At 52.1% G+C, this 27344-nt stretch overlaps 1 protein-coding gene across 5 annotated transcripts; it reads right to left on the bottom strand.

Moving 5' to 3' along the window:
* Positions 1–841: 841 nt before the first annotated feature.
* Col6a2 (collagen type VI alpha 2 chain) lies at positions 842–27177 on the bottom strand. 5 transcript variants are annotated; one of them, XM_023715985.1, is made up of 29 exons: positions 27084–27120; positions 21540–21662; positions 16208–16354; positions 15533–16128; positions 15403–15423; positions 14697–14762; positions 13529–13582; positions 13402–13446; positions 13090–13116; positions 12866–12892; positions 12743–12787; positions 12395–12448; positions 12062–12124; positions 11670–11732; positions 11408–11497; positions 10991–11053; positions 10413–10475; positions 10139–10201; positions 9815–9877; positions 9462–9512; positions 9083–9118; positions 8737–8799; positions 8051–8113; positions 7908–7943; positions 7406–7451; positions 7164–7316; positions 6616–7068; positions 6270–6308; positions 842–1855 (listed from the first exon to the last, which is right to left on the bottom strand). In XM_023715985.1, the coding sequence occupies exons 3-29, from the start codon at positions 16329–16331 to the stop codon at positions 1257–1259; spliced, it is 3066 nt and encodes a 1021-aa protein (XP_023571753.1). In that variant the 5' UTR covers positions 16332–16354; positions 21540–21662; positions 27084–27120; the 3' UTR covers positions 842–1256. The 5 variants fall into 5 exon arrangements, with proteins under 5 accessions (XP_023571753.1, XP_004631869.2, XP_023571754.1 ...); XM_023715986.1 differs by lacking the exons at positions 842–1855; positions 21540–21662 and adding exons at positions 2816–4246; positions 4477–4527 and having other exon boundaries at positions 27084–27177; XM_023715988.1 differs by lacking the exons at positions 842–1855; positions 21540–21662 and adding exons at positions 3953–4246; positions 4431–4527 and having other exon boundaries at positions 27084–27177.
* Between the last annotated feature and the right edge of the window lie 167 nt (positions 27178–27344).

The raw sequence follows: 27344 nt of genomic DNA, 5'->3' as shown, positions 1-27344 counted from the left end.
TCTTTCTTTCTTTCTTTCTTTCTTTCTTTCTTTCTTTCTTTCTTCTTTCTTTCTTTCTTTCTTTCTTTCTTTCTTTCTTTCTTTCTTTCTTTCTTATGCAGAACTGAGGATTGAACACAGGCCCTTGTGCTTGCCAGGGAAGTGCTTATTCCACTGAGCCATCTCCCTGGCCCCTGAGCCTAACTTCTGAGAGATATTATCCCTCAGAAATCCCTGAACTCTAAAATACCTTACTACTACTGTGTAAAATACTGGGTATGGAGAATTGCTTTTTCTTTTACTTCATGTTGTAAACCAAACAACTCAATAAAAATTTATCCACTGTTGGAAAAACAAAACAAAACCATAGAGGAATTTAGACAGGCAGAGCACTCTGTGATGTCAGCAGCAGTGCTACTGCAAGCCAAGAGCTCACAGGGCTTGGAGTGGGTGGCGGTCTTCTAGAAGTCTTTCAGGGGAAGTTCTGTCTACCCCTGTCTCGGATGGATTTGTGGCTCAGAACTGGGAGATGATGAACACTGGAGGTCACACAGTTTTAGATCTGTCTGGCCTGAACTGATGCAGAGCACAGCATCTGCCCCAGGACCCTCTTGGAGAGTTTGCAGGAGCTAATGGCCCACACAGCAGTGTTCCCAGCCCAGCACCCCTGGTCTAGGGTTGTGCCAAGCTCATGGCCTTGGAAGTGTGGTGACCAGTGCTTTGCTGTGGCTACTCCCCTCTCTGGGGGAGGCTGGGTTGGGGCTGGGAGATGCAGGGCAATGATCAGTCCAGGTGGGCGTAGGCCATGCTGCATGTGCAGCTGGTGAGACCTGTGCCAGGCACAAACACAGGTGCTGTGGCACCCACAGGTTCAAAGCCTTTATTGGGCTGTAGAGTACAGGGCATGGGGTGCTGAGATGGCCCTCAGGAGTCAGGTGAGGACAGGGCCCAGGTAGGGTGTGAGGATGGCAGGAGCCTTTGGAGGGGTTGCAGGTGGGTGAGGGAAGCAGGCATTGAGGGCAGAGTCCATAGAAAGTGGGCCCTGGGGACTTTGGATCATAGGGCCTGGAGGGCATTGTGGGTAATGGAGAGTGAGAGGGGATCCTAGGGGACTGCAGGGGCTGTGCCTTGGGCTCAGGGTCCTCTGGTCCTGACCTCCTTGGGAGGAGGGGCTCTTGCTGGCAGAAAGGCCTAGTGCACAGCCCAGCTATTCTAGCAGGCTATGTTCGAGTTAGCACCTTAGATGGGGATGGTGTGGGCGTAGCAGGCAGTCATCGCTAACAGATCCAGCGGATGAACCGGTCAAAGAAGCTGGGCTGCGCCAGGCTGTCAAAGTTCTTCTCACGGAAGATGGCAGCCCTGTCACCCAAGCTGATCTTGGTGAGTACATCCATGTCCACATCACTGCCCACAGCCACCACAGTGGGTACGACATTCTGCTTGCGCATGGAGTGCACTGCCTCCTCCAGGCTCTCGTTGCCAGTGACACCATCAGTGAGGAACACAAAGGACAGCTCAGCATGGCGCCGTGCCCCAGCCTGTGCACCACGTACCACCTGGTTGATGGCATGTACCACACCTGCCCCCACATGTGAGAAGGAATTGAGGTAGCGGGCATCATCCAGTGCCTCCTGGATGACGGTCAGGTTGGCAGTCAGTGGGAAGATCAGCTGCTGCTCCTGCAAGCCCCCGAACTGCAGCAGCGCCACTCGGGCGTTGAGCGGGTCGTCGTCCCTGCGTGCCAGAGTCAGGCGCCGGGCCACCTCCTCCACGAAGCGCTGTGCCTTATGGAAGTTCTGCTCACCCAGCCGCTCGGAGCCATCCAGCAGGAAGACGATGTCCACGGGCCGCTGTGTGCACTGCGCCACGTACAGCTCTGCGGGGGAGATGCGAGGTGGGCACAGGTGGTTGGTTGGTGGATGTCAGGGGTGTGGGGACCTGGGGGTCCTTGGCCAGGCTGCACTGGGAATGTATCCTGGTCCTCCAGGCCTGGCACAGCCTCCCATCAGGACCAATCTCAGACTCAAGCTGGGGACATGGGCAGAGGGGTCACCGCCAGTCTCTCCCCGCCAACTGCCATCTGCGCAAAGGTCACCTTTAGGTGGAAGGGGGAGAGGACCTCTCAATAGGCCCCCAGTCCTTGTTTCTCTCTTGGCAGGCCTCAGCCTGCTCTGCCCTATGACTGGCTAGGCCACATCTCTCCCAGATTGGCAGCTGTACCCCTTCCCACTTATTGAGGGTTCCTTAGTGAGGGTTCCCCTGACCTCAGTGTTGTCAGAGCCCCACTGAGATTCACTGTGCCCAGAGGACATCTTTCCCATGTGGTGATCAGGAGGGCCAGAGTGTGGCTGCAGCCAGGACAGAGGCCAGACCCTTACCTAAACATGGCTTCAGAGACTGCACTGGGACCTAACTGTCTACACACCAGGGACACAGCTGGGTCCCTGAGGGTAGAAAAGGGAGGACCTGTCACAACCCAGGTGTTTAGACTCCTGGGATGCCATTAGGAACAGTGTCCTAACCCCCAGAAGTATACTCAGTATACCCCCAGCTTGAGGGTCCTCAAGGTGCAGCCTGTCAGAAGCTCACTTGAGCACAGCAATGCACTTCCTTTGTATATTTCAGTTTTATGAAACACCCAGCATTTGCGCACTGTGCCTGAGGACAGCCACACCCCAGCAGGAGAGCATCTCCTGCAGATGGACACTTCTGAGAGCTTATTCATGACATAGCTTCTTTTAGTGCAAACTGCTGCTGGAACTTGCTTAGCTTATCTAGTAAGTTCTCAGAGACTGCAGCACTCCCTGAGCCCCTTGAATTAAGACCCATTCCACAGTGGTTCTCACAGACATGGAGATGGACACACAGCAGGGCAACAGGTTCAGGAAGGTGACAGAGATGCATGGCAGACAGGGAGTTGGGATTCTCAGACCCTGCCATCCCCTTCTGTGGGCTCCCTTCTTCTGCCTACAGCCCCACTGCAGGAGGTTTGGCCTAGCACATGGGTGATGGAAGAATGGGAGCCCAGCCAGGCAGGGAGTGCTCCTCTGGCTCAGGGGTCTCCTGTCTTAGCTTGTTTTTGGGGTGATGACCTTGCTGTGTTCACCTCCATAGCACACTGGGAGAGAACCCTGCCCCATGCTCAGCTCACACAGCCAAGGGCAGTGAAGGTCTTGCCTGGTGGGTGCTCCCTGATGTGCCCGATAAACTCAGGAGTCAGGATGGGGGTGCAGATCCTGGATGGGGCAGCGCTGGGTATTTGGCTAGCAGTGGCGATGCCAGTTCAGATGGGGTTATGGTGTTAGGAGATCACAAAGACTCCCTGCCAGCCAGCCCTGGGTACCTTCACAAGGAGCCCTGTTCCTCGAGAACATGCATGTTACTAACCCCAGCATTGATCTTCTGCCCCAAGACCCTGCTCTTTTGGAATCTAAGCTCAATAAGAAGCGAGTCAAGGGGATTTCATACCCTCCACTGCAATCCCCCATGTCCAGACCGACATACATAGCTTGCCAGGACAGGGGCCATGAGGGCAGATGACACAGTGACTCCTACAGATGTGCACATCCAACTGAAGGAGCTATGAAGGTCACTTTTGGTGACAAGGGTTGCATGGGAGAGCTAGGGTGAGACTTTGTGTGGTACTAGGCAAGCACTCGGCCACCTCAGCCCTGAGTGAAGGATCTGGGAGGTAACATCCTGGAGAAAGTGGACTTCAAAGCCAGTGACTGGTGTCCTTAAATGGAAGAGGGGCCCAGAGACAAAGACAGGAGGCTGTGGGCAGGCACAGGGAGGGAGGCTGAGGCGGGAGGAGCCTTCCCTGGATCTCTGGGGGATGGGGCCTAAAGGCTTCAAATGGGGCCTAGGGCAGTCCAGATATGTGGGAAGGTGAATTCCTACATCTTAGGCCCTGGTTATGCAGCAGCCCTGGAAAGCTACAAGCTACAAGCTCTGTACGGTAGTCTGTGGCCTCAGCACAGCGTCAGCACGGTCTCAGGATCCCCTGTGATATCCCTGTGCACCAGCTTAAAGGTGTCAATGAACAGCTGCATCCAGTCCTGCCGCTCGACCCCCGTGGCGAACTTGGCCCGCTCAGCAGTGTAGACCATCACGGCCACCAGCTGGGAGTACGCGGCTGGGTCCTGAGTGAACTCCGTGGCGTTTAGCAACTGCTGGATCAGGGGGATGGTCTTGGGGAAGGTGGGGTCCGGGCCCTCTTCCGTGCGGAGGAAGGTGACCGGGGGCTCGCTGCCAGGCCTCCATCCATCTGCAAGGGGCGTCCAGAGAAGACATTAGGGTCTTGCCGTGTTGGGCCTCTGTGAGGAGGCAGAGCGAGGACCGAGGGGAGGGCACTGGGCAGGTGCGTGTGAGGAGCTTCGGCTGGCGCAGCAGGAGGAGGCAGTGGGGATCGGGCAGCGAGTGACAGTTCAGGAAGGAGACTGTGGCAGCACCTGTGGCCACTGGAGAACTCGAGGGAAGTTCTGGGCAGAGACTGACCAGGTATGCCAGCCCAGCGCCGTAGCTCAAGGCTGCGTCCTGGGAACACCTCTGGAGAGAAGTAGCAGCTGAGCGCAAGTCCCGTGCATGAACAGGGCCTCCGTCCCTCTGCTTCCTCTCTGCTGCCCTGACTCAGTGGGCTCTGGTTGGGAAGCAGACATCAACAAACCCTGAGGTGGCTGGAGAAGCCCAGCTCTGCAGGCCCTGACCTCCAGTGTATTGGGGCTCCTTGTGTCTGACCCTCTCCTGAGCACGGGTCCACAACAGCCTCTTCCTGCTGTTTCTCTGACACCCTCCAGTGCCCAGACAGGCTGAGTGGTCCCTGGCCTGGTTTCTGGGTGGATGAGGCAGTGTGGCCCACGTTGCTCACCCAGGAAATTGTTTGTAATGCATGTTCCAAGGTCACCTTGCCTAATTCATCTTGGAACCACATGTGGCTGTCAAGAAAAGGGTACTCAGCAAGTTCAGCAGGGGCTGTGAGGCTGGGGCAGGAGGAGTGGCTGTGGGTTGACAGTGGCCGAGGTCCCTGTTTTTTCCCTGTGCCCTTCACCATCACCCTCACAGAGCTGTATGCCCACCATAAAACCTGCTTGGTCCAGGTCCTGGGGCCATTGTAGCCTGAGGCCAGCATGGTCTTGGTCCAACTTTTCGAGAAAGGGAGACACAGAGGGTGGAATACACTCACAGAGCACACCCACAACAGCACTCCAGGAGCAAGTGCAGGCAGGCGCTCAGCACCTAGCAGGCACTACTGTGACCACACACCAGCCCCACCACACTGGCAGAGTACCTGGAAGACGTGAGCCCCTTCCTACTCAAGAGACAAGCGGTCTCGCCACTCAGGAGCAAAACAGAACACTGGGCTGTGGGCAAGCTGCCTTCTGCTCTTGGGACTGAGCTGCACATGGCATTTGCTCCCTGTGTGGAGAACCAGGCTGACCCCAACCCTACCTAGAGTTCAGACCTGTTTTGTGGCCAGGCACCCCATGGATGGTGCATCTGCCCTGGGATCCCACCAGGCCTCTCAGTAGTGCAGCTCCAGGCCCCACCTCTGGCAGAAACCAACCTCACGGAGCTGTCCCCGAGAATTGCATGGAGTAGTTACACAGGCACAGCCTAGTGTGAGAGGACTGGCCTCGCACGCAGCCTTACTCCACCTGCACGTAGACCCTGAGGACCACTGCCTGTGCCTGGGGATATCAGCATCTCCATGGTACCCCCCAATCCAGGGTCCCCAGTACTCCTGAGAAGGCCAGCTCCTGGGGTCCTGGTGTTCAGCTGCCCTCAGCTGGGAGGTGCCGTGGAACACAAACACTACCCTTCCCAGCCCTGGCCTCACGTGCCACTTCTGCCTGGCACTTTGGGCCAGGATATGAAGGCTGCTAGCAGGGTTAAAGCAAGCAGTTGGGAGCTGTGTGGCTGTTGGCATGGGTGCCCCAGAAGTCTTACATCAGCCATTTTGTTCTCCAAACCCAGAAGAAATGCCTGCCTAGCACATGGGAATATTTTACAGTCACAAGCAAGTCTCCTTCCCTGCAGAATGCCCACCCTTCAACCCAGCAGCAGCCAAGGACTACACCCAGCCTACACCAGCAGCACCACTTGCAGTCCAGGCCGGGCCCGACCAGGCTCTGCCCATGCTGGACCCTGGGGCCGAGAAATCCAAAGCTGTCCCTGGGGGCATCTCTATAGCATGTGGCCTTGGGCACACAAGCCCCTCAGCTGGTGGCTAGGAGGAAGAATGCCAGGGCTGCTCACCAGACTGGGGTGTGGGCTTGGGGAGCTCACATTACCTGTCTGGCAGGGAAGCTCTGGGCACACGATCTGAGGGTCTGGAAGAGAGGAGAGAGGCCAGGGTCTCCATTAGTATCCATCAGGCCCTCAGTGGCCACCTGCCCTATGGTCAGTTCTGTATCCTGATGCCCACTTGGGCAAAGACCCCTCTCACCTGGGCAGAGGTCCTGCCCTTACCTGAGCACAAGGCACTCTCATCTGGGCATGGGACCGCCCCATCTGGGCAGATGACCCTCCCATACTTGGGCATGGGACACTGTAATCTGGGCAGAGGACCCCCTCATCTGAGCACTAGGCCCCCTCTTCTGGGCATGGGACCTCCACATGGATATGGGGTCTCCTCACCTGGGCAAAGCACATCCTCCATGTCATCGATGAACTTCTCAGCCACCAGGTCAGAGAAGAGCGTCATGTTGCGCACCTGCTGTGGCTTGTCACAGGCAATGGAGTAGAGGTTCTCACTCTCGTGCTTCTCGTGGAACATGTCACCGATGCCAATGGCTGTCACGGTGACATCACGGTCACACAGTGCCCGCAGATTGAGGTCGTCATCACGCGGGTCGTGTCGCCCGTCTGTGATAACCACAGCGAACACTCTCGTCTTCTGGCGCCGGCTCTCCTTGATGAGCTGGTTGTAGGCGAACTTGAGGGCGGAGGGTGTCCAGGTGCCACCCGCAATCCACTCCAGGTTTTTGACGGCCTCCTTGAAGCTGGACAGGGAGTCGATGCGCTCGTCGTCCAGCTGGATGGCCTCAAAGGTACCCTCATGGCTGTACTGCACCACTCCCACACGTGTCCCTGCAACAGCCACTGGTGTGAGGCACCCCAAGGCCAGCACAGACCCCATGGCGCAATGTGCAGAGATGCTGCCAGGGACACCCCATTCCACTGACCAGTCTCTGATTTGGGGTCCTTGGCAATGGCCCCCAGCCTGTTGACCACGTTGATGACGAAGTTCTTCTCCAGGGTGAAGTTGGTGTAGCCAATGCTCTCAGAGCTGTCGATGACAAAGACCACATCCAGGGCACCACAACGCTTCTCACAGTCTGGGAGGCAACAAGGTCAGTGGGTGGTGGGGCGAGGCCCACAAGAGACTCCCAGGCCCCAAGAGGCAGGGACATGGGTGAAGACTCACCACAGCACCCACAGGTCTCCCTCACGTAGGTCATGACGTCACATTCCTGTAACATGGCAAGTGAACAGTGCCTCAGAAAGTGCCCCCAGAAGAGTCCCTGGCCCTGAATATGGTGACACTCTCTGCCCATATAAAATGGAGACCAAGGAGGAAAGTGGCTAGGTATGATCCCCTGGCCTCGCCCTGCCCACCACTCCTGGCTGCTGCCCTTATTCCTGGTGTTTAGGATCAAGAAGGGCACTTCCACACAGGATGCTGCCAGGCAGGGTGGTGCACGCCTGTAATCCCAGCACTCGGGAGGCAGAGGCAGAAGGATTGCTCTGAGTTCAGCCTGGGCTACATAATGAGTTTGAGGCCAGCCTGGACTGCATAGTCAGTTCAAGTCCAGCCCAAACTATTTTTCTGAGGCTCTGTCTTAGATGAAAAAACGAAATAAATAAGCAAAAATTCCCAAAACAAAACAGAACAGACAAGCACACTGAGTCTACACTTTGACACCTACCGTGAGGCCGGGGTCTCCGGGGGGTCCAGGCTCACCCTACAGGAAAGAGGGCAGTGAGGCACAAGAAAGGCTGGGGCCACTTTTCAGTGCACACTGGCCCAGGGCCAGCCCCAGTGTGGAGACAAGGGTTAGGGCCCACATACCTCAGGTCCTGGGTCTCCTCTTGGCCCCCGAGGGCCTGGTTCTCCAGGGGGACCAGGGTCAGCCTGTGGAGGAGAGGTCAGGTGGGCTTGGCAATGCCCTGGTGGGTCTCTACTCCTTGAAAGCAACCCTGTCTTCCTCCTGGGCACAGTGGGTGTTACCCCAAACTAAGGAACACCAAGACTCTGCCACTGGGGCAGGCAGAGGGACCCACAGAGTGCAGAGGAGCTTGTGATGCCCCAGACAGTGGACCCCAACCATGACTGCTCTCACCCCAACCATCCACCTGCCACTGTCCCTCATGCTCCAGTTCACCACCAGCCTCACTTGTTCCTCCACCCACCCACCTGCCCTCCCATGTGCCCACTGCTCTCCAGCCACCACACCTGTCTGTTCATCTGCCTATACATTCACTGATGGCTCTCCTGTGTGTCTGTCCAGCCTGTCTGTGCTCTGCTCTGCCCTCGTGCAGGCATTTGTTGACTGTACTGCCTGTTGGGTAGCTGGCCTAGCGTGGGCTGTGCATGTGGTGGGGATATGAAGCGATGATACGGGCAGGATGGGTGGGGCGGGGCGGAGCCTGAACTGCTTTCTGTTCAGGTTGAAGCGGCACAGATGGACACAGTCAGCTACAGGCTCTTGCTGCACTCAGGCCTGACCCCTGCTGCAGGGTGACCATGACACTCACAGGCTCCCCCTTTTCGCCTTTCCTCCCAGGTCTTCCTTTCATGCCGAAGTCTCCTCGGCCTCCCTGTGGTAGGGATACAAGTGTTAGTTGTGTGGGGGCATCCATCTCCATCTGTCCATGGAGACCACTCAGCCTGCCAGGGATATGACTATGCCTTGTCAGAAGAGACATGGCTGTGACTCAGGTTGGCTAAGGGGCAGAGCAAAAGCCCAACGTTTAATTCAAAAGGGGCCCAGCCATGGCTGGTGGTCACTACGCATGGCCAGCTGGATGCAGGGCCTGGCTGAGGGAGAGATGTGCCCCTGGACACCACCATGGGTGTGGCCAGACTGGCAGGCCTATGTACCTCAGGGCCAGGTGGGCCAGGCTCGCCTTTTTCTCCCTGAAAAGGAAACATAGGTCAGATTTTCTTGCTTCAGGAGTCCAGGGTCAGCCTGGGGAGGCCCCTGGGGGTCTCTGGATCCAGGCAGTCCCCAGTCTCTCTGCAAAGGAAGGGAGCAGGGTCCCCAGAGAGCAGGTCTCACCATCAGCATTCAAACTGAGCCCACCCCTGTCTCAGGAGGTGCCATGTGACACAGTCCAGGCCTCACACACTGTCCCCAAGTCTGGGCCTCATCTGTGACCACTGACCCCTCACAGCCCCTGAACTCAACCGAGGAGGCCTCCAGGGCCTGTGAGGGCCAGGTCTAGCCCCATCCCAGCCTCTGACCCATGCCCATACTCACGGGTGTCCCTCGGGGTCCTGGGTAGCTGAAGCCAGGCCTGCCAGGGTCCCCCTGGAAGTAGAGGTAGGGTTACTTGGAGTGTACTGTGGGAGGGGTGGGGACCATGGTTAGCAATAGGAGGGAATGAGCATGCATGATTGGCACCATTGTCTGGGCTTTGAGTGGAGCCTTCCAGGCAGGCACTGTAGCTCATATGGGGGAGGTACTTGAGCACCCTGCAGCATACCCCCTACCCTCACTGCCCCATTCCCAGGGCTGGAGCTAAGAGGGAAGCAACTGCACTCCAATGTCCTCCTGTACTCTGTCACTGTCCACCACCCTTCACCACTGGCCCTGGCCTGGAAAGGCTGTACCTTGGGGCCTGGCTGTCCTGAGTCTCCACGAGGCCCAGCATCACCAGGGTCTCCCCGAGATCCCTGAGGCAGGAGAGAAACTGGGGTCAGCAGTAGCTCTGACAGGGACAGATGGGCATCCAGGGGTCTCCAACACACCCCAGCCCAGCTCTGACCCACAGGCCACATGGTTCCAGATCCCCATGCTAACCTCAGAATAGCACTGGGATAGCAGGACCCATGGGGGCAGGTCCATGCATGAGACTGCGGTTGGCAGCCAGCAGTGCTGCCCACAGTGCTCAGGATCCCATAGGGCAGGGTACAGATGTGGTGCCTGATACTGACCTGATTCCCGGGCTCCCCAGGTGCCCCCTGGGGGCCTCTGGGTCCAGGTAGCCCCTGGTCTCCCTGCAAAGGAAGGGATCAGGCTGGGTTCTCTGGTGACATCAGAGACCTAGAGGTTGCGTCTGGGGAAGAGCCCAGACCCTGCTGCTTGGGGGCTTTAGGCCTGGCCCTGCCCCACCCCTGACCAGAGGGCCTGGTGGGGCCTACAGGGGGAGTGGGGCACAGGCCTGGCCTGCTGCCCACCTGCCCTCTTGCCCACCCAACCCTCTGGTACCTTAGCTCCTTTGCTGCCAACCTCTCCAGCCAGGCCTCGGGGCCCTTCGGAGCCAGGGTCCCCCTGTGGGAAGAGAGCTGGGTCAGGTCACAGAGGAGACAGGGTGTGGTGTGGTGTAGATTCTGACTGGTTGTCTGGGTAGATGCTGCAACAAGGGTGCCCTCTAGCCCACTGCCCTGTCTCTGCTGGCCACCTTGGCAGGATGGACCTCCCCTGTCTCTGGGAACCAGAAAAGTGGCTTGTGCCAAAAGCCTATCAGGATCATCCTCCAGAGTTCACGTGCATGGTGAGGACCTGTGCAGTGGGGCAGTATACAGCCTGCTCGCTGTGCCTGGCCTGTGTGGGAAGGTGGGGAGTGCCCTCAAGGACCCTCCAGAAGCTGAGAGTGAGAATCGTGCCTATCCGAACACCACTCTGATAGACCCTGCGGGAGCAGCCCTCACCCCAACCACGGGGAGGCCTCATGATGTTTGGTTCTCCTGACAGATGTGGATGGGACAAGGTCCGTGAACCCAGGGTGACAACTGCAGTACAGATGCAGATATGGCCAGGGCCCAGCTGCCTCTCGAGGGACTCACCTTTTCCCCCTTGGGGCCGTCGCTGCCCGGGCTACCCTTGGTTCCAGGGTCTCCCCTGCGCCCCTGCAGGGACAGACATGTCAGTAGCTGTTTTGACTCTTCCTCCTTGGGGGCCCCTGTCTGCAGGTTCTGGCCCTCAAGGATTCAGAGGTTGCAGAGGTACGACTCAGATTCTAGTCCTGGGAAGCTGGTGTTTGAGGGGTTGTGACTTGGGTGCTGCTGGGCCAGGATGGGCTCCTCTTTAGGCTGTGTCTCCTCACAGGTCAGCCCAGAGTCTGGGTGTCTCCCCAGTTCAGACCTGGGGGGCCCTGCAGGGTGTGGCTGGCCCTGGTACCCTTCTCAGTGGGTGGCAGAGGTGGAAGGGGACTCTGCCTGCTGTAGATCCTAAACCTGAGGCTGTGGCGGGCAGGGACTCACAGGTTCTCCTTTGGGTCCTCGGGGTCCAGGCCCGCCCTTGGCTCCTTTCACGCCTGGACTTCCAGGGGCTCCATTGTTGCCTTGGTAACCCTGTATGGGGTAGGGGACAGTGCAGCCACTGTGAGTAGGTAGGCAGCAAGGACCTCAGGCCCTGAGGTCCCTGGCACTTAGCAGCAGTGCTCGGCACACAGCTGGTCTTTCTATCCTCACACCCATGAGGTAGCACTGCTGGTGGCTGGGTAGCTATTCCCAGGGGGCTCACCTTGCTTCCTTTGTCCCCAGGGTCTCCTGGGGGACCCCTGCGTCCTGGGCGTCCAGCATCCCCCTGCAAGGGTTTAGAGAGATTAACTCAGCCCTCTACAGGGAGGAGCAGGACCAGGCGGATCTTGGGGGTCTCATGCCACCCCACCATCCTTGAAGCACCCAGAATGTCAGGCACTGAGTAGAATCTGCACAGGTTGCTCTGAACTGTCCAGGGGGCACAGGTGATAGGAACATGCAGTGCAGAGGCTGGAGCCTGGGTCTTAGCAGCCAGGCCTGAGCTGTCAGGCTTAGGGGCAGCACGCTCCCAGCAAGGGATCCTGGTAGCTTTGGTTGTGTGTGGCTGGCCTTGGGGAAAGGCACTGTCTGTGGGCTTCCTTCTCAGTCACCCACCTTGGCACCTTGGTCTCCTTGCTCGCCTGGGCTCCCGGCGTCCCCTGGGTACCCGTCAGGGCCCTGAGGGGAGGGGAGGCATGATATTGGCCAGGGCCACTGAAGATTGAGTAGGGGCAGCAAGGCCCATCCTCTGAGCTTCAGGGGTGTATCCCACCTCACTGTGGTCCCTGGCTCCATGAGACCCACCCATGAGGATGGCCCTGATGAGCAGGTACACAGCACCCAGCCTACAGAAATACCAGCCTGGAGAAAGCTCCTGAGAGCTGTGGCCAGGGATTGGCAGGGCAGGACTGGCCAGGAGAGAGTAGCCAGATGCCCGAGAATCCTTACCCGGTCTCCGGGATCTCCCTTGCAGCCTGGGGGTCCGATGCGGCCCAGCTTGCCCTGAAGGAGGAAGGGTTGGGGAAAGGTCAGCCATTCTGGTCCAAGGAGGGAGAGCAGGCATGGCCAACCCACAGGGCTGAAGGGGAACATCCCAACAACTGTCCTTCTTTACCTCCATAGAGCTGCTTCCTGGGAATGAGGCTGGGGCACAAGTTTGCCTGTGTGCCCAAGTGTGCATGTGTATGAGTGTTTGTGTACCAGTGTGTGTGTGTGTGTGTGTGTGTGTGTGTGTGTGTGTTTGTGTACATGCACATGTGTGCCGCTAGCACAGCACCAGGCTGAGGCTCACCCTACCTTCTGTCCATCGGTCCCATTCTTGCCTGCCAGTCCGGGGGCTCCCTGGAAAGGATGTTAGAGGGACTGTGAGTGCTGATCCTGGTCCCCTCAGCAGCAGGAAGGTGGGTGCCGCTTGCTTACCTTCCTTCCGTCGGCTCCAAATTCTCCCTGTGCAGGAAGAAAGTGGGCATGAACTGAGCTTTCAGCATTGGACACCACATTCTCTGGGGTGAGGGCTGAGCCCTTAGTCCAGCAGAAGGCTGAGGGAACCCCATTTGACCACCCCAGAGCCACCTAGCCCCATGACTAGGACAGCCTGGTGGGATGCAGCATCATCTGCTTCCAACTCTGCCATGGAAACTTACCTTCTCTCCTTTGAAGCCAGGCACACCCTAGGACAGAAGGAAGGACAGGGGTCATTAGGTAACCTTGGGGTCCCGGAGAGTGGGTTTAGGACAACAGGGAAGACTGGGATGACAATCTGAAAACATGCAGTGGGCAGGGTCTTCTGTCGCCTGGAAACTGCATGCAGGCTCTGAACACAGGCTGGACGAGTTGTCAGATGGATGTTCAGTTTTGGGGTGATCTTCAAACTATGTAGGTAACAGGGTGGGGGAGCCTGCCACAGATAGCACCAGGTCCCCTGAACCAGGCCCCTGCCACCCAACGGAGCTCACCTTGGGTCCTGGGAATCCGATGGGGCCTTCAATGCCGGGGTCTCCCTGTTAAAGAACACAGACTTGGATGGAACTTCAGATGTGAGGTGTGTGAGGGTGGTTAGATGTATGGAGTAGGAGTGCTTACCTGTCGCCCCTTCTGTCCTGGCTCTCCTGGTTCACCCATGTTGCCCTTAGCACCCTACAGGCAGATGACAGGGAAAAGGGTAAACTGAGAGCTGGAAAGCTGGGCAATGGAAAACCCATTTGCTCCCCTGAGAGGGGGCAGGTCAAGGGCCACTGGCCCCCAGACTTTGGAGTCAGTCAGCTACCCCTGAAGTCCCAGCAGCTGGACTCTTCTCTGAGCCCCCAGGAAGCTCTCCAGGAAGCCACCCTTCTACATCCATGGCTGTAACTACAGGGCTTGGATTGTTCCCAAGACTGTGTGGCATTCATGGTGACATTAATTTCTCTGAACAGGATGGGGACCCCAGTAACTGCACATAGATCAGAGCTTTGGAAAGCCATATGAAAGCTGCATCCCTTGGAGTAGAGTTTACTGATGGCTGCACACACTTATTAATATGCTTCCTGTTCAGGTGCAGACGGTCAGAGAAGCAGGGAAGACGCGAGGATTGAAGGGAAAGCTGAGCACAGAGGCTCCGATTGCCACAACTGTGCCCTACTTCAGGTCACTGCAGTGCCCTCCTCCAGGCCCTGGACACACCAGGCTATGGGCAGCTAGGCATCCCAGTGGCAATTTCACTCCTGGATGTGGGAGGGTGGGCTTTGCTACCAGGATTGGAGACACCAGGAGGGTGGTGAAGAAGGTTTGGCCTGTGGTCTGGGGATGCCTCTTCAGACCCTTTTCTGGTCTAGAAGTTGTCACCACATTTGGAAAGAAAACAGTAATATCCTCTGAGAGTTACTTTACATGCTTGCTCCTGTCTTGCTGCAGAATTCTCTAACCTCTGCTTAAGGTTTCTAATGGACACGGATGGTTGGGGTTTCAAACTCTCTGGTAGTGGGGTCTGGAAGGATTTTGTTCCATATACCTCCGATGTTAGGAACACAGGGGACCATTCACAGCAGGTTCCAAAAAACTACTTTATAAGCCATACAGTGGGTGCTCTCTGTAACTCAGCAACCATGGTCCCCAGTAACATGTCTCATGTTAGACCTACCTGAGTATGCTTTCTTGCTTGCTTGATAAATGTTTTAATGATATAGCTTAAATTTTTTTTGAAAAAAGTCTTACTTTTCTCAAAATGTTGTTTAAACAAGGGTGGTGGGATGCAAGGTGGTTGGGGTCTCACCTTCTGTCCACGGTAGCCCTTGGGGCCGGATGGTCCTTGGATCTCCAGGCAGCTCACCTTATAGCACTGAAATGAGAAGGGACAATGGAGTGACAGCAGCTTAGGCTGGTGGGAAAGGTCCCTGGAAGGATATAGCTTTGGGATACATGTGACTGGGACTCTCAGAGGAGCCCCCAAAGTGCCCGTCAAGCCAGGCGACCAGAACAAAGGAGCAGATACTTGGGTAGATACTTCCTGTCTCACATATTGTAGCAAAGACGATGTAGCAACCAGGCCCTGTTTGTGTACAACGCTGAAACCATGAGTCATGAGCACTGGGTCCACACTGGGTGGGGCCCTCAGGCACCTGCTCCCTTTCTCTGGGAGCCAGAGCTGGCACATGGCACATGGCATATGGCACAAGGGGTGTCACAGATGTCTGGAAATATATACTGCTACTACCTGACATAGCTTGGGTTGCATGCAGCTGCCCATCAGGGCCATGACCCTCGAGGATGACCTAGCTCTGACCCAAGTAGCCTGGTTTGAGTAGGAACCCTTGTTGAAGCCCTGAGATTTGAGTACAACACAGCTTGGAAGATTTTTCTCCCTCTCCTCCACATAGAACTCCAGCCCCTGAGAGCCAGAGTCAGAGTGGTGCTTTGTGGGGTCCTTGGATGTCATAGGCAGCAGGCCAGGGTGGATAGGAGAGGGAAGTTCCACTTACTTCTCCATAGGCTTCATGTTTCTGTAGAAAGACAGGGCAAGACAGAGAGTCCCTTGGTCAATGAGAGCATAGATTCCTGTGGCTACTCAGCCTGGTCTTGCATGTCCTCCCTATAGGGTCCACTGCTCACCATGACTTTGATGATGCGGTTGATGGTGTCCTGGTCAATCTCAGTGGAGTCTGGCCGCATGGTGGCATAGTTGCTGCGGTAGAGCTCGTGCGGGGTGCTGGCAATATCCCGCAGGCCCTGCTCATTTAGGTTCTGGTTGGGTGCCACAGCAAAGAGCCTGATGCCCTCATCTCTGGCCCGCTCAGCCTGCAGCTTGATGCCACCACATGGGCTGCCCGTGACGTGGCCATCAGTGATGACCACAGCAAAGTTGACACCACGGGCCCCTGACTGGCGGATCTCTTGAGTCATGTTGGCCAATGCACAGTCAGTGAAGGTGCCCCGGCGGAAGGACCTGATGCCCTGCAGGCTCTTGGTGAAGGAGGCTCGGTCACTGCCTGGTGGGCTGAACACCTCCACCAGGTCAGAGAAGTGTAGCCCACCGTAGCGCCAGCTCAGCGCCACCTGGTCCAGGTAGAACTCATTCTGCAGCTGGCTGATGAGCTGTGGGACGAACTGCTGCATGTGGTAGAGCAGGCTGTCGGTAGGTGACTGCATGGCCACACTCTCCGAGGTGTCCAGTACAAAGTACACGTTGACAGGGCAGTCGGTCTTCTCTGGGGACAAGGGGTGTCATGGCTTGCCTAGCAGGCTTCCTTTCCCACCCTACAACCATCCCCGCCTGAGCCCTGGTACCTGGGCAGCTGTTGGTCCTGTCAGAGGTGATGGTGTCCGGTGAGATGAGCTCTTGCTGCTGGGCATGAAGGGCCCCCAGCAGACCCCCAAGCAGCAGTGCTGAGAAAGGGCCCCGCAGCATCATGGCAGTCACCTTGTGCCTCAGTCCTGCAAGAGAGGGGGCACTGCAAGTGGTGCCATGGAAGCACCACAACCCAACTATGCAGGGTGTCTGGCCCGTTTGCAGGAGGCAAGGGTCTCTTGCATGGTGTTGTTGCCCCTGGGCTGTAACCCATGCCCCCAACCCTCAGTGGGGCTGCCTACCCACAGTGAGCTCATCTAGGCTCAGTTCTGGCCCTGTCAAGAAGGGTGGAAGCCCAGGGCTTCCTTCACACCCACACTGCCACCCATTTGCACTGGAAGTAGGAGGGAGGAAGATGCTGCTCTGCCTGTGGCTCCTAGTTCCTATGTGTGACCTTGACCCTCAGGCCTGGTCTCCTTCACTAGGGGTATTGGTGAGGACACAGAGAGATCAGTGTTGTCTAGATCTAGTTATTACTAGCACGGGATCTCACCAATCAAGCCCCAATGAGCCTGTGGTGTGGCCTGGGCTCTGGCATGATGCCTAGGGAGGCTACCTTCATGGAACCAGGGCTAGCCTTGCTGTCCCTCCTGGATTATATGGCTTAGGAATCCCAGAACAGGGCTGATGGCGACTCAGTTGAATGAGGCCAGGAGTTGTTGGAAACACCCACTTTCATGGGATACGATGCCAGAATCACCCTGCTCTCTACACATGTCCACTCAAGCTGGCAAAGGCTGTGACCCAGGGCTCCATTCTAGCAGCAGCCTTCAGAGGGCTTGTCAGGGCTGAATCCCACATGGACAGTGGTGTGGGTGGGAGGACATGTGTCAGAGTTGGTATCCTACTTCCTGTGGCCCTTCCCTGCCCATGTTGGGTGCAAAGAGGTTGGCAGGACACTGAGGCAGGGACGTGGAGGCTTGAACAGGTGTTAAATGGCGTTAGCTGGAGAGGGCAATGGAGCCAAGTTATTGGAGAGCTGGGAAGAGTGGGCAGGAGACAGAGGAAGTGACAAAGCAACAGAGTTGCCAGCCAAGGATGGCGGCCCCTGGCTGTCCCTGGTGCGGCTTGCTAAGGGGGAGGCCAGCTGCTACATCATGCGGACACAGCAGGGTGGGCTCTGAGTTGGTGGTGGATCCTTCAGCTCCAGTTAGCTTCCTAGTCACTTCAGCCAGGATCTCACTGTCCATGAAAGATCCAGGGCCGGTGTCACCCAGCAGAGCCTTCCCACACTCCCGACCCACAGACCTGTGAGACTGTCAGAAAGCTGCTGATTCTCTTCTGTCAATCACAGGTGATTAGAAAATGTTATGGAAAGAGTACTGTTTATGTCAGGAAGAAAAACAAAACAAATCCAGGGAACAAAGTTAGCAAGATTGCACAAGATGTAGGGAAAACAACTCAGCTTTCCTCCAAGCACAAAGCTTGTCTTTGGGTAAATCATCTAAATATCTTAATAGATATTATGCATACCAGTTACTTCTAATTTATCTACAATTGAATGCAATTTTAATTAAAATCTCCAAGAAGTTTTGTTGGCAAGAGCTGGCAAAATCAATCTAGTTTTCACCTGGAGGAATAACTAAGCAGCTGAAGAAAGTGCAAGACAGTGAGAAAACGGGGCTATGAAGTGTGACTGGTCCACGAAACTGAGACAGGGAACTTCTCTGCTCTGCATGAGATGCAGGCCAGTGCTGCCTTCGGGAGCCCTCCTAAACTGAAAGACAGTAGTAGGGAGACAAGACCAGGACCTGGGCAGCCAGATAAATTCCCTGGTCCTTGGCTGGCAGCTCTGTTGCTTTGTCACGTCCCCTGTCTCCCACCCACTCACTTCCAGGTATGAGGTCTGTCCTTCACTGTTTCCTCCATCTCTTTCTTTCTCTTTCCAGCTCTCCAATAACTTCTCCTTATCGTTGGTTGCATCCAGTACCAAACCTGTGGCTCCCTGGCTCCATTGCCCTCTCCAGCTTACGCCATTTAACACCTGTGCTCTGAAGGGGCCTCCTTCACTTTTGGCAGCTTCCCAGGGATTCAAATTGGGAAGAATTCTGTTCAAGCCTCCGTGTCCCTGCCCATGTCCTGCCAATCTCCCTCCCAGTGAATGGTCAGCTTCTCATTTTCTTAAGTTATAGGGATTTTGAGAGTGTAATTATGTGGATACTTAAAAAAAAAACAGTTATACTTTCTCTCACTGAGAATTTTATTGATACACAATTTTCTTCTTTGTCTGTTGCAACCTGTTCAGATAGCATAGCTACTAGTTCTTTGCTACTCAATGGAGTATCTTATTCCATCTTTGCACTATCAACGTATTTGTGCCTCTGGATCTAAAGCCAGTCTCTTATATATAGGACTATAGTGTTTTGAATCCAGTCTGACAGTCTCTGTCTTTTGATTGGAGAATTTAACCCATTTAGCTTTAGCATAATTACTGATGAAGAAGACTCTGCTACTTCACATCTGTTTCTAGCTTATAGCTTTGTGTCCCTAGATTTCTGTATTACTGTCTTTTGTGTTTAATTTTTGGTAGCAAAGTATTTAAATCCTATTCTTTTTTTTTTTGGTGGAACTGGGGATTGAACTCAGGCCCTTGCACTTGTCAGGCAAGCACTTATTCTACTGGGCCATCTCTTCGGCCCCCCTTAAATCCTATTCTTATTTCCTTTCCATTTATTAATTGTTTCCTTCCTTCCTTCTTTTCTTCCTTCCTGCCAGTTCTATTGATCTGCAAATGTCTTAATTTTTTCCTTAGTTATAAGGGACAGTTTTGTTGGATATAAGCTTCTTGGGTGACAGTTTGAATACACCAATCTACTGCCCTCTGGCCTCTGAACTTTGATAAGAGATCTGCTGGAGTCTTTTTGGGAAGGTTTTGTGTATAATGAGTTATGCATACCTCAGAATTGCTGCCTATGGGCCTGGGAAGATAGCTCAGTAGAATAAGTGCTTGCCTGGCAAGCACAAGGGCCTGAGTTCAATTCCAACTTCTACCAAAAAAACAAAAACAAAACAACCCCCCCAAAAAAAGAACAACAAAAAAACACTAAAACAAAAAAAATTGCTGCCTACAAAATTTTTTCTTAAGCTTGGTTATACTCTGTCTCAGTGTGAGTCTCTGCATTCATCCTGCTTCGAGGTCATGAATTCTTGGATGTTTATATTCATGTCTTTCATCAAATTTGTGATCTTTTCTTTCAGTCACCATTTCTTCCCATATTCTTTGCCCCTCTGCCTTCTCACCCTGTGGGATTCCTACAGTGTACACATCAGGCATCTTCATGGTATAGCTCCTTGGTACCAAAGCCCCTCATGCTGTTCACTTTTCTCTAGTCTTTTTTCTTTCTGTTCCTGGGCCCCAATACTTGCCACTGGCATGTCTTTACATTCACTGATTCTTTCTTCTTCCTGTTGAAAGCAACCTTTGATTTCCTCAAGAGAATTTTCCAACTCCAAATCTTTTCGTCTCTTCACTGACATTTCACATACTGTTTTCTCCACTTTCCTCACATCTTCCTTCAGTTCTTTGAGTATCTTTAAGACAATTGTTTTAACATCTTTGTCTAGTAGATCTACCACATGGACTTCTTCACAGATGGTGTCTACTGGTTATTTCTGTACTTCAGGTGCCTTTTGATGTTTTGTTGACACTTGAAATTAGAACCTCTGCAACCCCAGAACTGTTGTGTTTGTTCCACCTTTGATTGTTGTGGGCTGTCTCTATGCTAAGGGTCAGCTATAAGTGTAGATGTAGGTACCCTCAAGTCTTATCTGTCTGCACCTTCCCTGGGCAGGTACAGTGATGTTCTGATTTCCTCTGTACATGTGGATGCTTTAGACATGCTTGTGTGTGATTTCCAAAAGAGGAAAAAGAAAATGAAGTGAGAAAAAGGCACCTTTTAAGGGCCTGGGATGCGCAAAAGATTTGAAGAGGTATAGCCAAAATGTATTTTAGACCCCAATACAATGAAGTTAGAACTCAAAAGGAGAAGCAAACTAGAAAAATCACAACTTTACAGAAATTAAACATCACTCGTAAGTAATAAGTGGGTTGAGGATGGTGGCACATGCCTGTAATCCCAGCACTTGGGAAGCTGAAGCAGGAGGATTGTTGTGAGTCAAAGACCAGTCTGGGCTACAAAGAGAGCTCAAAACCAGCCTGAAATGCAGATTGAGACCTTGTCTCATTCAGACAAAATAAATAAATAAATAAATGCAATCACTAGATCAAAGAAGAAAAAAGTTAGACAACAGTTCTCTTTCCCATCTTGCAAGATATGGCAGGTAAAAAAACTGAGAAGTCAGACACTAAAGAGAAGAAACCTGAAGCCAAGAAGGCTTCTGCCAGTGGTACTGGTAAAAAGTACCAAAATCCTGCAGCCAAAATCCTGTCCTGGTTAGAGGAATTGGTAGATACTCCCGATCTGCTATGTATTCCAGAAAGGCTTTGTACAAGAGAAAGTACACAGCTGCTAAATCAAAGTTTGAGGAAAAAAAAAAAGAAGAAAGTTCTTGCTACGATCACAAAACTGGTTGGTGGGAACAAGAATGGTGGTACCTGGGTGGTTAAGCTTCAAAAGATGCCTAGATGCTACCCTACTGAAGATGTACCCCGGAAGCTCTTGAGCTACGGCAAGAAACACTTCAGTCAGCATGTGAGGAAAATTTGAGCTAGCATCACTCCCAGAACCATCTTGATCATCCTCACTAGGTGTCACAAAAGCAAGACAGTGGTCTTCCTGAAACAGTTGGCCAGTGGCTTGCTACTTGTGACTGGGCCTCTTAGCCTTAATCGTGGTCCTCCACGAAAAACACACCAGAATTTGTCATTGCCACCTCTACAAAAATTGATATCAGCAAAGTGAAAATCCCCAAATACCTCACTGATGCTTACTTCAAGAAGAAGAAGAAGAAGCTGCAGAAGCCCAGACACCAGCAAGGTGAGATCTTTGGCACGAAGAAAGAGAGATACAAGATTTCAGAGCAGCCCAAGGTGGATCAGAAAGTGGTGGACTCATAGATTTTAGCAAAAATCAGAGCTGTTCCTCAGCTCCGGGGCTACCTGCGATCTGTTTTTGCTCTGACAAATGGAACTTATCCTCATAAATTAGTGTTCTAAATTTTATACTAAGAACCTAATTAAATAACTGATACATTTTTTTAAAAAAGTTAGACAAAGTTAGAAATAAATAAAAATACAACAAAAATTTCCAAAACCTATGGTACACAGTGAAGGCAGTGCTAAGGGGGAAACATTTAGTTATAAATATTTACATTAAGAACAACAAAGATGCTGAGCATGGTGGCACATCCCTATAATCTCTGCAGTTTGGAACCTGAGGTTGGAGATTCACAAGTTCAAGTCCAGGCAGGGCAACTTAGTGACTCAGTGAGATCCTGTGTCAAAAAATAAAAAAGGGCTTTAGGTTTAATCCCCAGTACTATAAAATAGCTGCCCCCCCACCAGCAAGAAATGGCTAAAATCAACAACCTAACTTTGAATTTAAGGAACCAGGAAAAGAAGAACAAACTGCATCCAAAGCTAGAAGTAAACATAAACTAATGCAGAGATAATAAAAAAGAATAAATAATAAAGAACATCAATTAAACCCAAAACTGGTTGTTTGAAAAAAATACCAAAATTTTACAAACCTTATTTAGATGAACTAAAGAAAAAAAGAGAAGTTTTACATTACTAAAACCACCTACCACAATGGATGGAAATCCTCCAATCAATTCTGTAGAAATAGAAAGTAGTATAAGAGGGTACTGTAAGTGCATTTTATGCTGACAAGTGAGAAAAAATCTAAAGGAAACAGAGAAATTCCTAGAAACATATAGACTAAACCATATAAAAATAGAAAAACTTAACAGCTATAATTAGTAAAGAGATGAATCAGTAACCAAAACTCTCTCAATAAAGAAAATCACTTGACCTGTGAGCCTCACTGGTGAATTCTACCAAAATTCTAAAGAAAAATTAGCATTAGCCCCTCTCAAACTTTCCACAAAACATGAAAAGGAGGGCTACTGCCTGCTTCTTCATTCTATGAGGTCAGCATTGCCCCACACCAAAGCTAGACAGATGCTACAAGAGAGAAAAACTACAGACCCAGAACCTTTGAACATGAATGTAAAAATCCCCAACAAAATGCTAACAAATCAAATCCAGCAGCATATAAAAAGGCTTCTAGACCATGATCAATCAAGGTTGATTCCTGAACACAAGAATGGTTCAACATATGAAAATCAATCAATGCTATTTGCCTCATTAACAGAAGGATTAAAAAACCCACATGACCATTTCAGTTGATGCAGAACAAGCATTTGAGAAAGTCAACACTGTTCCAAGATTTTGAAATAACACTCAACAAAATAAAGAAGGAAACTACCTCAAAATAGTAAAATTCATATATGAAGACTCAATAGTGAGCCTTATTGCTAAGGCAAACAACAAAAGCTTCCCTTCCAAGGCCAGGAACAAAGCAAAGACACATGTCCTCAGTACTTCCTTCAAGGTTGCCTGGAGTCCTCTCCAAAGTAATCAAGCCACAAAAAGAAACAGAAATCATTCAGACTGGAAAGAAGTAAAATGATTTGTTTCATGTTTCTCTACACACACACACACACAACTTACTTTCTTTTTTTTTTTTTTTTTTTGAGCGGAACTGGGGATTGAACTCAGGCCCTTATACTTGCCAGGCAAGCGCTTATTCTACTGTGCTATCTCCCCGGCCCCAACACAGAGCTTTCTGTGATACTCAGGGCTGAATACAGGATCTTTGATTGAATTATATCCTCATCTATCTATCTATCTATCTATCTATCTATCTATCTATCTATCTATCATATCTATCATATTGATCTATTTATCTATCTATCTATCAATCTTTGTTTTAAATAGGGTCTCACTAGGTTGTCTAGACAGGGCTCTAACTTGTGATCTTTCTGCCTCAACCTCCCAGAGTGCTGGGATTACAGCTGTGCATCACCACAGCTGGCTGATGATATGTTCCCATATGATGAAAACCTTAATGATTCCACAAATACTGATATAACTAATAAACAAATTCAGCAAAGTGGTAAGATACTAAGTAACTCATAAAAATTATATTTCTATATAACAATGGAAAATCAAAACAAAATTAGTAAAATATCTTACTAGTCTATTGGAAGAATAAATATTTAGAAATTAACTTATGAGGTGGAAGACCTGTACAATGAAAACTACAAGACACTTGTGAAAGAAATCAAAGAAGACATTAATAAAATAACTTTTTTTATATTCATGGGTTGGAAGACATAATACTGTTAAGATGGCAATATTACCAAAATTGACCTAAAGATTTGGTGCAATTCTTATTAAAATCCCAGTGATTTCTTTTCAAAAATAGAAAAACATTTTAAATGCATTTGGAATCTTAGAGAACCCTAGATCCCACAAACAATCTTGAAGAACAAATCCAGGGGATTCATATTTCCTGATTTCAAAACTTACTACAAAAGTATAGTAATCAGCACAGTGTGGTACTAGTATGAAGACAAGACATATGGTCCTCTAGGACAGAGCCTACAAATTAGCCCAACCAACATACATGGCTGAAAATCAACTGGAGTTCCAAGATCATTCACTGGGGTAAAGGCAGTCTTTCAACAAATGGTTCTAAAAACCTATAGATCCACATGCAAATGATGACATTAGACCCTTACTTAATACTATACACAAAATAAATTCAAAATGCAACCTAGTATGAGAAAATCTAAAACTACAAAACTCTTAAGAAAAAGCATGGCGTTCTAAACTCATGACTTTGGGTTTAGTAAGGATTTATTGATCTGACACAGAGGTACAAGGAAAAAAATAAAAAAAATCTGATAAATTGGATTTCATGAAATTTTGAAATTTTTCTGCATTGAAAGACACTACCAACAGAGTGAAAAGGGATTCTAGAGGATGGGATAAAATATCTGTAAATCATATCTGATAAGCACTAACATCCAGAATCTATGAAGAACTCCCCAAACTCAACAATAATAAAAATGAACTTATTCAAAAACAAGCAAAAGACTTAAATAGGTATTTCTCTGAAAAGTCTTATAAATGGCCAACAAGCAGACAAAAAAGATGGTCAGCATCACCAACCATTAGGGAAATGCAAATCAGAATCACGAGACACTACCTTGTACTCACAGTATGAGTGTTGTGAGTCTGGAGTAAGGGGAACCTAGTGAACTAGTGGGGATGCAAAACAGCATATCTGCTGGCTGTGGAAGATTGGATGGTGGTTCCTCAGAGCTGTAAGTAGAACTCATAACTCAGTTGCTTCACTTCTGGGTATAGGTTGAAACAAACTGAAGCAGGGCCTGGAAGAGGCATTTGGTTGCTGCCTATGTCTACAGCAGTGCTATTCCTAACAGCCAAACCATGGCAGCAACCCGCATGTCCAGCAGCAGCTAAGTGGGCAAGCAAAATGGGAAGTGGGCACTGCCCTTGATGGAATACCATTTGTTTCTAAGAGGGAAGCACTTTTGTCAGGTGCCACACCATGGATGGACCTGGTCACTATGCTGAGCAGAATGACTCAGGGGCAAAGTGACAACATGATATGGCTCCTCTTACATGAATCACCTGGGGCAGCCACAATCATGGTGACAGAGCGGAAAGGTGGCTGCCAGGCTGGGGCAGGTTTGGGGGTCCTGATTTGTGGGTTTCAGGTTTACAAAATGAACAGTTCTGGGTGTAGTGATTGTTGCAGAACAACAAAATATGCTTAATACCACTGAACTGTGCACTTAAACATGAATAAGACAGTAAAATTTATATTATGTATATTTTACTATGATAAAAAAATTGTGTGTTTGTGCGAAGCTCTTGCTAAACAATAAAAAGATGAACACTAGTAGGAATACAGCAGAAATCATAGCCAGGCAAGTCGCAGTGAAGCCACACATGTCAGTGACCAGATAATGTTGCAGTGTATAAAACCAAACACACCCAGAACAAACCCACACCAGGCAGCAGTGTCCCCTGAGGGTGGGCAAGTTGGAAAAGATGGAAGCACCATCCACTGCAGAGAGGTCTGATCCTGCTCTTCTTAATGGGTTCTGATCACGGGCTTGAAGCCCTCACATGCAGGGAACCCCTTGTCCAGCCCTGCCTGGCTCCCAGTCTGCTGGGTTTTCCCTGGAGAATGTCCTTTGCTGCAGGCCCCACTCATGTTCACCATGGGGCAGTGGCCCATATGGAGGTCCCTGACTTGGCCTGAATGTGTGAGAGGGCGGAGCAGGGCTGACTCACCAGAGTTCCGGGCTGTGGGGAAAGGAAGGGTCCAACCTTCTGTGTTTTCCCTGAATAATCACAAGAGCTGTTTCCCCCAGCTTTTAAAACATGAGATTTGTGGCTGTGAGCATTGTCTAACAGATCTGGGGACCCCAACAGCCTGCTGGGCAAGGAGTACAGATGTTCTCTGGCCTGCTCTGTTCTCAGAATCAGAGGCCTGTGCAGATCTCCAGCCCTTTGTGACTCTGGCCTGTTCTCTGTCCTGGACCCTGAGAGTTGCATCTGGAGGCCCTGAGAGACGGGAATTCCCCTGTGCTTGCTGGAGAAACTGTCTCCAGCAGTGTAGACAGGTGCTGCCTGGGGCTCTGATGAACAGCCCTAGGGCTGAGCCTGGCTCTGCTGGGATGCTGCCCTTTCCACTTATTTAGAGCTCTTCAAGGACCCCACCCATGCCACCCTCACCAGCAGAGGGGGCAGTGTCTGAGCAGCTAGCTCATTGGCCCCAAGACTTCTGCGTCCTGTTCCCACAGGTGGGATCCCTTTAGTCTGGCCTAGGACTCCCCCCTCACCCCCTCATAGGTGCTGGCCTTGCCACCTGGGCTCAGTGAACTAAGGCAGTACATAAACCGAAATGCTTTTGGGGGTTAAATGTGATCTAGCTGCCAAGCCAAAGCTACTCGATTGGAAGAAAAACAACAGAAATTGGTGGCTCTCAGGTCTCCTTTCAGGGTATCTGGTTTTCTTGGGCATGGGCTCCATGCCTCCAGTGAGCCCAGGTTGCCCTGATCCATGGTGACCCCATGGCTCCCCAGTGTGAATGAAGGCAGCGGCAGAAATGTGGCCAAAGCCTCCCCACCTGGTGTGCTGGGTCCTCAGGCTCTGCTGCAGCCTTCTGGAGTCCCAAGGTGGGTGTGGGGTGGCATGCTGTTCCCGGAGCTCCCTCCTCTGTAAGGTCCCTCAGTCATATAGGCACCATCCAGGGCAGGGTCTGAGGGGGCAGCTGGACTGTCCTTGGTGAGGTAGCTGCTGAGACCTACCCTGTCTCCTCAGGACACCAAAGGCCCCATTTTCCTCTGCTGCCCAGAGCATCTCTCCTCCTAGCAGGAGGAGTAACCCTAGGAATGCTGCACCCATGCTGGGGTCCAAATTGGGATGTTCTCCCAAGTCCCCTGCCAGGTCCTGTAGGCCAGAGATTCCAGACCTTGGACTCTGGGCCTGAAGAGACCGGGAGTCTTGGTCCCAGGACTTAGCCAGGAGCTGGGAAGTGGGGCACTGAGAGCCCCACCAGATCGTCTTGCCCAAAGATTGAGGGGACAGCGAGGCAGTGAGCGGGGACAGCCACGAGTGGGGCGTGGGCAGGAGACCCCAGCGGCAGCTAGGGTGGTGGTCCAAAGTGGGGACACGGCCGCCTGGACAGTTCCAGCAACCCAGTCCCTTTGGCTTACTTTGCGACCATTTCATCACAGCCCCCCTCCCCCCATCCCCTCGACCCCCCTGCTACACTACATGGTCACCCTGGTACCGACGGCAGCACTCACCTGGCTGAGGGTCTCCGGTCCTGCCGGCCGAGCCGCGGGGCGCAAAGTGGGCAGGAGGGAGGCGGCGGGAGGCCGAGAGGGCGGGGAAGGCGGAGGGGAGGGACGCGCGGGGAGGAGAAGGGAAGGGGGCCGACCCTTCGGCCAATCCGTCCGGCGGCGGCCAGCGGGGGGCGCTGAGGGGCCGCGGAGCTGAGGGGCCTGGGGTGAGGGGGACAGAAGCCCAGCGAGGCCAGTACCATCACTGTCCTGCAGAACCCGAGG

This window comes from Octodon degus, unplaced genomic scaffold (genome assembly GCF_000260255.1).
Source record: "Octodon degus isolate 3935 unplaced genomic scaffold, OctDeg1.0 scaffold00045, whole genome shotgun sequence".
NCBI lineage: Eukaryota > Metazoa > Chordata > Mammalia > Rodentia > Octodontidae > Octodon > Octodon degus.
Note: the sequence above shows the minus strand (reverse complement) of the source record. Positions and strands in the feature narration are given on the sequence as shown.